This window comes from Mustelus asterias, chromosome 9, assembly GCF_964213995.1.
Source record: "Mustelus asterias chromosome 9, sMusAst1.hap1.1, whole genome shotgun sequence".
Lineage (NCBI taxonomy): Eukaryota > Metazoa > Chordata > Chondrichthyes > Carcharhiniformes > Triakidae > Mustelus > Mustelus asterias.
The window spans coordinates 48,973,357-48,984,467 of NC_135809.1; the positions used below are offsets into that span (position 1 = coordinate 48,973,357).

The window sequence follows — 11,111 nt, forward strand, 5'->3', positions numbered from 1 at the left end:
TTCAACTGTCTAGACAAGTTGAGAACATTTTATGGCATTGTTCTACCAGTGTCTCCAATAAATGTTGCAGTTTTACTACTCAGAGAGGCCTAACAACAGAGCAGGTAGAATAAGAAGTTCATAACAGCCCAGAGCAGAGCAAGGCATTGACTCAGTCAGAAGATATGCTGAAATGCTGCTGTAGTTAACAAGAACCATACATGTTGGTTTTAAATTTTATTCATAATGTTAGTGGCAAACAGTCAATAACCCACAATGACTGCAGTCAAATGGCCGGTTGAGAGTATAATTCTAGACAGATGACAGCTTTTGTTTTAAAATTTGAAATGCGTGCAATGAAGCAGGATTAAAGTCAGTTATTGTTCCATTTTAAAATTATATTCATTCCTTTAAAGTGTATGACTGTCCCCAGCCTCCATCCAAATAACTGGATACATGGGCAACATGAGAAAGCATGGTGTCGGCTCCTAATGGTCTGGCTTGCTTAAACCGTTGCACTGCCACAGGTTAGTTACTTCCAGATGATATTAAATTGCACAAGAGTGGTTCTGCGGCAGTTCATTCTGGAGTAACAAAATGGGTTTTGACCAAAACGGTGTTATGCTGGACTTTGTCCTCTTCTGAATTGTTGGACAAACTACGTCATTTACTGCTTAGGCGCACATGCCCAGAAAAACCCTTTAGATGAGGTACCCGAGGGTTGGGGGAGTTTTCGGTCAAACCACTGTCTGAACCAACATCTGTAGTGCGACAAAAGGACAAATCTTGCAATACTTCAATGACACATCAAAACTAGGTATTTCGATCGCTTTCATACACCTTTATTATTGCCTAGTATTTAACAAAAGCAAGAAAATGAATTTTAAATTACGTATTCCATGTTTATCACAAGATCTTTCTACAGGCAGCATAAGTGGAACTACTTTTATAACAGCACTTAAAGTTTTAACATCTAAAAGTCACTGATGTAGCTTACATTTAATTCTTTAAAGCAATTGCCAAACATTTTCCTTCATCTACCACAACAGTATATGAAAATTGTCTACTTAAATAGAAAATTATTCTGTTTACATATTTACATATAAATACAATTACTCTATGATAGTCATTCATTCATTAAGACGCTTTTTTGCATCCATTGACTAATGCTAAAGAAAGAACTCAATGTTCAATTCACACGCCAGAATACTCAGCACTTGCACATTTGAAAGTGTACATTATATGTTACTGAGCTTCCGAGCAGATCAGAGTAGGCATTTATTTAACGACAGCAGCCATTCCTACGTTTGCAGGGTCCACCTTTAAATGGATTTGTATCAATCCTTCTTGACAAAAGAAACAAATGATACTTTCATCGAAGACATTCTGGAACTTTGACCTATAAAATAATATGCATCATTACTATTCTTAGCAAAATATAGATGATTACATTTATATTACTTCAGGCAATATGTATTCATTATTATGGTGCAGTTAAAATGAATTTTGTTTCTGATGTTTCTTTTTGAATGACCTTGGGTTGCTGATGTGGGAAACAGAAAGTTCCTGTTGGTGCAGTGTGCGATGCTTTTCTGAGGCTGGGGCTAACGCACATTTTTTGCGCAACAGTGGATCAAAGAATTTCACATAAGTGCATTAATATGTTCATTACTAACATGGCAAAGTGCACTTGGAACCCCCTACTGATTTTTCAATTAATTGCATGCCTCTCTGGTTGGATGCAACCCTATTTCGTAAAAATACATATTAAATGGTTTTCTTTAGAAATTAATGTTGTGGTGGCTGAGCACAGAACAGAAGTCATCCGTCAATTTAGCAATAACTTGCAACCAAAACTTGGTGGCCTTACTTCAAGCTACGAATAACATCATAGCCTTGTTCAGCTGGCATAAGTATGCAAAGGCTCATTTTAATTATTTGTGTAAAACACAATGTTAACTGACTGTGGAATTTAGTGACAATGATTTGGTTAAATAAATGAATGTAGCGTAATGATATTTAGACAAGCAAGTACCCCCTTTTATTTTCATACTTTTTAAAAATTCATTTGTGAGACATGGATGTCGCTGGCTGGCCAGCATTTATTGCCCTTGAACTTAGTGGCTTGCTAGGCCATTTCAGAGGACAGTTGAGAGTCAACCACATTGCTGTGGCTCTGGAGTCACATGTAGACCAGACCGGGTAAGGACGGCAGATTTCCTTCCCTAAAGGACATTAGTGAACTAGATGGGTTTTCCGACAATCGACAATGGTTTCATGGTCATCAGTAAAGTCTTAATTCTAGATTTTTTTTTATTGAATTCAAATTCCACCATCTACCATGGTGGGATTTGAACCTGGGTCTCCAAAACATTAGCCGAGTTTCTGGATTAATAGTTCAGCGAATATACTACCAGGCCACCATCTTTCCTAACTTGATCAACAATTACTAGTTGAAGTAAATTTAAATAATTTTAAATGATCTATTTCGATATGATAGGCGTTTTAAAAAATCTTAAACATTACTGTAATAAAAATGTTTTAAAATCCCTGTACAGTGATGCTAGAAGAATCAGATTGTATTACAAATTCTTTGATATCATACTGAAGTACAGCACTTTCAACTGTGCATGCACAACAATTCAATTCTATAAATCTGTCTGGTGAATTTTCTCTGCACATTTTTAATTTTCCGACTTGTTATAACTTACTTGTCTTAGCTGTTTTATATTGCTTGACCGGATAGCTGACATAAGTTCATCATGGAATGTCCTTTGAGGAGTTGCTGGTCTTGATCCATTCTCTGATCTTTGGTCTGAAGTTGGTCTTAATGAGTTTTTGAGCTCCTTCAAAATATGATTTTCTCTGTTTAGTTTCTTGTTTTTGCTTTTGGTTTTCTTGACTTTGGCATTTTGGTGGATATTTTGCAAGTTTGTCTTGGACAGTTGTTGAAGCTTAATGGCCTCTGCTATGTTTCTGCTGGGGGTTGGCTGTATTGGTAGTGGAGGAGGAGGTGGTGGCTCAGGAAGCACAAATTTCTGTGGAAGAGGTGGAGGGGGTGGCGGAGGAGGAATGGCAGATTTCTGAGAATTGATTTTTTTGACCACTTTAGGAGATGACCAGGGTGAGTTCTTTGGAGAGGCACATGGGGAGGACCATGGTGAATTCTTCTGTAAGGCAAATGTCCTTCGGTTCGTTGGCTCCACAATGCCAAGCAGTTTGTCCATTTCCTGCTGCTGTTTTTGTTCCTGGAGGCGCTTTTGCCTTAGTTTGTCCAGGTTCCTGGTTAGGATACTTGTCATCGCCATCCGTGGTCCTGGCAATTCAAAATGGTAGCCTAATTTCATCAGTGTTGTGTTTTCTTTAAGAAGTTTAGCTATTTCCATTTCAACTTGCCCTCCACATATATGTCTTTGATTGTGGAATCTGAGTTCTGTTAATATACCATTATACTGTATGGCTTTTATGATGGCCAAGATTCCTTTGCCTGTGATATAGTTTGAATCAACATTAAGGTTGGTGATGCTTCGGTTAACTTGCAACATGTCAGCTAGTGCACATGCCACATGGTCATCAGCATGAGTGTTGGCCAAACTCAAACTTTTAACAACCGTATTACATTTCAGAGCTTCTGCAATGAGTGTGAATGTTGCAATACTTATGTTCTCAATATTGTTCAGATTGATTTCTGTTCTTTCAGAATCGTTATTCTTAATGCTGTCTAGAACATCTTCAATAAAAGTTGAGTTTCCACTGGGTGAGCTGGTAGTAGCTTTGAGATTTGGATCATCTTCTGTTGGTTTCTCTTTGTTGTGCTGCATAACATTGTTGAGGTTTGGCTGGTCATCAACGTGCCCATTGCATGAGTGTGATCCATTCTGTCCATTACTGCCAATTGACCTGGTACCTAAAGTTCTTTCATCTTCCTCTTGTGCATTCTCTTGCTCAGCCTCCTCTTCCTCTTCTGATACAATGTCATCTTCATCTTCAGTTCCTTCAGATATACATTCTTCTATGTCTACTTCATTCTCCGATTGGTCCTCTTCACTTTCTGTTTCATAGTCATCTTCAGTATTTTCTTTCCTAGCTTCAGTGATTTGTGACTGAAATTAACATTGAAAGATAAGAACCGTAAGTAAAACATGAAACATAGAAACTAGAAGCAGGAGTAGGCCATTCGGCTCTTTGAGCCTGCTCTGCCATTCATTTTGATTATGGCTAATCACCGAATTTAATATCCTGATTCTCCCGTCTCCCCATATCCCTTGATCCCTTTAGCGCATACACTTATATCTAATTTCTTCTTGAAATTAGACAACATTTTGGCCTCAACTAACTTCTGTGGTAGTGACTTCCACACATTCATTACCTTCTGGGTGAAGAAATTTCTCCTCACCTAAATTCTAAAAGGTTTACCTCACCCTTAGCCTCAAACTATGACCCCCTAGTCTGGACTACCCCACCATTGGAACATTCTTTCAGAATCTACCCTACTATGAGATAGAACATAGAACATAGAACATTACAGCGCAGAACAGGCCCTTCGGCCCACGATGTTGCACCGACCAGTTAAAAACTCCATTGAATATAATCCTAACCGACTTAGTCTCTCCTCATGACAGGCCTGCCATCCCAGGGATCAGCCTGGTAAACCTTTGCTGTACTCCCTCTATAGAAAGGACATCCTTCCTCAGATAAGGATGCCAAAACTGCACACAATACTCCAGGTGTGGCCTCACCAACACCCTATACAGCTAAAGTAAAACATCCCTATCCCTATACTCAAATCCTCTCGCTATGAAGGCCAACATACCGTTTGCCTTCTTTACTGCCTGCTGTACGTACGCGCTTACTTTCAGCGACTGGCGCACAAGGACACCAAGGTCTCGCTGAGTATCCACCTCTTTCAATTTACACCCATTCAAGTAATAATCTGACTTCCTATTATTGCTACCAAAGTGGATAATCTCACTTCTATCCACATTATACACATTGCTTCAGTCCAGCCTCCCATTCATTAACTTTGTCTACACTTCCCGCTGCCTGGGAAAAGCAGCCAGCATAATCAAGGACCCCACGCACTCCGGACATACTCTCTTCCACTTTCTTCTGTCGGGAAAAAGTTACAAAAGTCTGAGATCACGTACCAACCAACTCAAGAACAGCTTCTTCCCTGCTGCTGTCAGACTTTTGAGTGGCCCTACCATTTATGAAGCTGATCTTTCTCTACACCCTAGCTGTGACTATAACACTATATTCTGCCCCTCTCCTTTCCTTCTATCCTATGTACTCTATGACAGTAAGTTTTGTCTGTATAGCGCAGGAACAATATTTTTTACTGTATCCCAATAAATGTGGCAATAATAAATCAAAGCGAATCAGCCAGTCTATTGATTGTAATTTAAAATTAATGTCAGTTTTCTCCCATTGGTATCGATTTATAAATTCTCTAATTATTTCTAACTTTTCCCTATTCTGTTATAATTATGGATTATGAACTATTGGAGAAGGAGATAGTGTTTAGCTGTGGTAATAATAGAAACTACTTTTCCAATGGAATTTATGGTCAGGATATTATGGACTGCACCAGGCCTTTGAAGGATTCTTCAGAATAGATTTGGATGGACTCCCAAGATATGATAGAGGATTAAATGACTGCTTTGTATGAGTCTTCACTACTGAAGATGAATCCTGAGTTGCCAATAATAGTGTAAGATTGCTATTAAAATTGATAGTCCTCAAACACACACAGATATTGTCTTCGATAGATGAAGGGATCTTAAAACAGCTTGGGTTGCTAACCTTGACAGCATTTAACCAAGGGTGCTCAAAGAAATGGCTGATGTGCTCTTCAAACTCCTTGATCATATCTTGAACCGTTCATTAGAGACTACAATTTGGGGAAGGACAATATGGTAGCAAAGATTGACAGGGACAATTATTCAAACCCATAGGTTTGATTTCAGTTTTAGGCAAAAATGCTAGAAGGGATAGATTAGATGAGTACTCTGATATAAAAAAAAGGGTTATCAGGGAACCCCAACATGACTTTGAGTTGCAACTATAGAACCAGTAAGCTAGCGTGTCCAGTGAGTGGAAATAAGCATTCATAAAGGAGTGGGATGAAGTCCTGAGTGAAGCCACCTAAAGAAGGTTACTGGATACTGTTGTATGTGTCTTTCAGTTATTGTGGGCTTCTGGAATTTTTTTGATTTTTCAGGTTGTGAGAGAAGTTAGCATTTTTTTCCCTAAATTAGTCAAATTCCTTTTCAATTTTTTTTGCCACTTAGGAGGCTGGAAGGCAGATAAGGATCACGACATGCAAAAGGTACAGCTAATCCAACTGTTCTTTTGTGTTATTATATGCATGTATTGAATTTCTGGCTTCAGTCATTCTACATATAAATAGAACAACAGTCAAGTTTGGTATCATTTATAACTAGGCGTTACATAGTAGTACATCCAATTGGACTCAACCCTATCAATGGTGTTTTGCAAAAATGTGGTAAATGTATATGGAGTAACAATTAGCAATAGCAATTATAGATTACTCCTAAAAGGGCATGTATCAAATTGAAAGATTTAACCTATTATTATTCACATTTTTTGTTGCCTTCATGTAAGCAACCTCTTCAATTATAAACTAAAGTTTGACAATAGTGATAATTGTACAGGTTCGTATTTGCAGATTAATCAGCAATGCATTTTGAGGTGCACAACGCACGTAAATACCTGATCCTCAACCATGAAACACATGATCAAGTTCAAAGCCCTCTGCCCTGCACTTTCACGTGAGGATCTCAAAGATTTGTCCACCAGATTTCTCATTTTTTCTGCATAAGTTAGAAACAAGTTAGAATTATAGAATCCCCACAGTACAGAAAGAGGCACATTGGCTCATCGAGCCTGCACCATCAACAATCCCACCCAGGCCCTATCCCCGTAACCCCACACATTAACCCTGTTAATCTCCCTGACACTAAGGGGCAATTTAACTTGGCCAATCGATCTAACCCACACATCTTTGGACTGTTAGTCTGCTGTTCTTTGTTAACAGAACATGTTTCCTGCAGTGACATATTGGATTCTTCAAGGTAGCTAACACCGGCTTTTGGAAATTAAAGCAGGGATTTCCTTTGGGGGACTTTCACCCGTTTTTACAGGTTCTTCCACATTGAGAGAATTGACAGAGCAATCCCTTCCACAGCCATAACACAATGTGCATAGTACTTTTACTATATAAGATATCCACAGTGCTTTACAAAAAGTAAGATAAAGGAATGGTGAACCGTGGGTGAGAAGTGAAGAGAGGTGATTTTAAAATTGAGTTTTCAAAAAGATTTTTAAAGAAAGACACAGTATATATGAACAAGAAGGGTGATGGCACAGATATGATTTTTTAAAACAATTTCATGGAATATATCAGTCTAGCAGCATAATGCTAAAAATCACAGAGATCCTCTAATTATTACATGGACACGTAGTTCAAACAAGAACTGTTCTGTTTGCTTTTTACATTTAAGCAAAAAGTTGTGCATTTTCCAAACACTGTCTGAATTTATCCAATTGTTTAATTGGGATTCTATATTAATTGATAACAAGGATTTGGAATGTAGGGTCTTGTTAGCATAAATGAAGAGAAGCTTTTCCACTGGGAATAGGATCAGTAACTAAAGGGCACAGATTTAAGACAATTGGCAAAAGAACCACAAGGAAGATGAGCAGAACATTATTCACGTGGTGATGTTAATAATCTGTAATTCGCTGCCTAAAAGGGCCGTGGTAGCAGACACAATCAGGAAGGATTAAAACTGAAAATGCTGGAAAATCTCAGCAGGTGTGGCAGCATCTGTGGAGACAGAAATTGAATAAAGTTTCCAATCCCTATGACTCTTCTAAAGAGCTGAGTGAGAAGAGTGTGGGTTCAAGCCCGACTTGGAATACAAAATAAAGGCTGACATTCCATTGCAGTACTGAGGGAGTGCAACACTGTCAGCGACGCAGTATTTTCTACAAGATGTTAAATCCTTTTAGTGCTTTAGTGTGTTTTATTGTTTTGAAGCCACTGCTTAAATGCTGTTAAGTACTGAAGAAGTCATATCGGACTTGAAACATTGGGTGGGATCTTCTCGGCCCTCCGATGGCACACCCCCACCGCAGGTTTCTCGGCGATGGGGGAAGGGTGTGGATTCAATGGGAAATCTCATTGACATTGGCAGGACCAGAAGTTGCCACCACCGGTCAATGACAGGCTGCCTCCTGTTGCTGAGAAACACGCTACAAGGGGGCCACAGAATAACGGTTGGGAACATCTACAGGACTCTGGGGAGGGAACTGGGACAGTTTTGATAGCCTTCTGCTCAGGCACAATGGGCCGAGTGGCTACCTCTGGTGCGGTGGGATTCTGGATTTGATGCTGTGGTCATGTCAACGTCTGGATTCGGAGCTCACCTGGTTTAGTTCGGCCGAAAGTCTCTCACTGTCCAACAGTTTCTGTGTTTCGTGTTCCCAGTACGCCATCAAGGCCTCCCTGCTGAAGGTCCCTTGGGGGGTTTTATCCGTCTGGTCTTTCTGCCTCAGCCCAATGGGGACGAACTCATTCGGCTCCATGTCTTCCAACTCCTTCTCCAACTCCTTCAGCTCGTCCGAAGTCAGGGAAGCAAGGAGTTCATCCTCGTCGATGTCCTCGTACTTCTGCAGTTCTCTCCTGTAACCGAACTGCGACATTTTTTTTGAAGAGAAAAATCGAAAACTTTGTGAAGGAAGGTAAGTTTTCCAACTTATCCAACTTATCCAACGCAGCCGTTCCCCTAACCGGTCAACTTGGGCTGCACCGAGCGGCGGGATGATGTCTCCCGCTTCCTGCAAGGTAACTTTTAAAGCGGGGCGGCTGCTGGGCGCAGATCATCATCATGCGCTCGCCACTCTAACAATGTGTGAAAGCATGTTCCCTTTTCAGTAACACACGTCAGCCCCCAAACACTTCAAACAAGAGGAAAGAAAGAGCTGCCATCCTGTTCGGGGGAGGGGGAGTGGGGGTGGGTCGCGGACTAACATTCTCCATTCCCCTTGACCAAATAGAGAGTTGCTCGCAACTTCCAAAGGGACTCTTCACCTGAACTCCCCCCCCCCCCCCCCAGACAGACCCCATTAGAAAAACAATAACACTACCTTTGGCTCATTTCCACACTAAATTTCTACTTTTAAATTTCGGTTTAAAATTTTTGGTCAGCTTTAATGAAATTATGAAACCAGAAACAAATGAGACCGTAATTAAGAAATTCAAAGTGAGAAATTTATTTTAAATTTTAATCTTTTTTTAAAAAGCCCCCCCCCCCCCCCCCGGTGATGAATGAGACGAAAGGGACAAAATATAATGGACAGCAGTGATTTTGAAAGCTGAGCCACATCGATGCAGACAATAGGAAGTTGGCATCGTCAGATCATTGCAACTCCCACTATTTATAGATACATTGCAACCGCACTATTTATAAACCTGTACATTAAAGCCCTCCCGTTTATAGATTTCGCATCACACACTCGCTATGAATGAATTTTACAAATTGTATCGCCACTCCTGTAGATCCACTGCATTGCAGCCACATATTGGGAGATTTAAAATATAAGTGTGGCCCTTGCCAGTCCTGATCATGGCTAAACCTCTACTTTCCTGCCTTATTCCCATATCCTTTCGATCTCTGTTGAAAATACTCAAGGATTAGCAGCCGGAGCTCACCGGGGTAGAGATCAGCATTGTGTACATTATTTACTGCTGAGACCTCGTACCACACATTCGCAACAAGCAACGGTGGAAAAAAAAGTTCTTTTTTTTGGGATCGATGCACAATGTTGGGAAATACCATGTCATAAGATATAAAGAACACCCCAAAGTAGGAAGGAGACAGCAATTCAAATTCTGACAGATATACGACAGTTTTGGAAAGATGCAGGCGGCAATGTAATGGATCACATGGGCTGGATTTGGAACTGGACTGGACTGTGTTGTATGTCTGGATGGAAGAAAGGGGTTTGTTACTCTTCTCATCTGATACTATGAGGCGCAGAGGCTGCAAAAAAAAGTTTTAAGCTGGCGAGTGAAGCAATGAGTGAGCTGTGAAGCAACGTGGCAACTACAGAAACTGGAAAAAGTTAACTTAATCTGAAATAGGAAACTGCTCTGGAATCGTTACAAGCACTTTATGGTCGACGCCTGTAAAGTGCAGTATTTCTATCCCGTCTTTTTACTTTGCAAATAAAGTATTGTTAAAGATGATCTCGCAATGTATACATCATTTTTGATTAAATTCATTTAAAGTTTGGGTTTATTCTTCCAACTGTATATGGAACTCTATGCCTGAAGGAGTCCAAATGATCTTTAGCCTTCCTGGTGGTTACAATTCGCCATTTAAATAGTTTAAGATTGTGTGTTTGGGAAAGGTGGCTTACGAAATATTAAACAACACGGGCCGTTTTCCTAATACATGAGACAGATTTGGAGGTTGTGCATTGGAGGATGCAGTCTTCCAGAGCAGTCGCTCCAGAGATACTCCACAGTATGGATAAGGTGCTGACTTTGAAGACTGGAAATGACTAATAGCCTTTTGCTAATCGAGAACTTTAAAATGAAGCATTGGATTTGACCTTCAAGAGGTCGACCATAAGTCATCAAACAACGATACTGGAGGCAAAACAGTCTCATTCTTGCAACGCACAAAATGCAAAGATAGACTACACAGTTGTGAGCAAATCAATGGGCTGTTAAATCTGAAAGATACAAAATGAGGGGGGAAATCATAATCCTACCATGAAAGCTATGAGTGTTGACACACTGATTACTGTTCTGAATATTAACCAGTTACGAAGGCTTCCAGTATTATCAAGCAAATCTGTTGGGCCAAGTTAATGACAAAATTTAGGAATTTGCATTACAGAGCAGTCCAAATGAGAACATTACAGAAGAAAAATGAAATGAGTATGTCAGTGTTTACTCGAAGATGTGAAATTGCAACAATTCCATAATCTTCAGAAAGTGAAAATAGAGAATTAACAGACACCCCTGAGGCTAAACCTACAATTGAGCGTGCATGGTGAATGGGAGCAGTACATTTCAGGATGTATGTATATATGTAACA

General features: G+C 39.9%; 1 protein-coding gene across 1 annotated transcript; it reads right to left on the reverse strand.

The window, feature by feature from the left end:
- Positions 1-217: 217 nt before the first annotated feature.
- On the reverse strand, positions 218-8,902 carry lmod2a (leiomodin 2 (cardiac) a). The gene is made up of 3 exons (XM_078221194.1): positions 8,431-8,902; positions 2,691-4,082; positions 218-1,378 (listed from the first exon to the last, which is right to left on the reverse strand). The coding sequence occupies exons 1-3, from the start codon at positions 8,704-8,706 to the stop codon at positions 1,352-1,354; spliced, it is 1,695 nt and encodes a 564-aa protein (XP_078077320.1). The 5' UTR covers positions 8,707-8,902; the 3' UTR covers positions 218-1,351.
- Positions 8,903-11,111: the final 2,209 nt, after the last annotated feature.

Bases quoted from the DNA above. Each gene is read 5' to 3' on its own strand.
- lmod2a (XM_078221194.1), bottom strand. From the start codon at position 8,706: ATGTCGCAGTTCGGTTACAGGAGAGAACTGCAGAAGTACGAGGACATC. The intron at 4,083-8,430 runs GTGAGCTCCGAA...TGTTAATTTCAG, and splicing joins TTTCGGCCGAACTAAACCAG to TCACAAATCACTGAAGCTAG. The intron at 1,379-2,690 runs GTAAGTTATAAC...ATTATTTTATAG, and splicing joins ATATAAAACAGCTAAGACAA to GTCAAAGTTCCAGAATGTCT.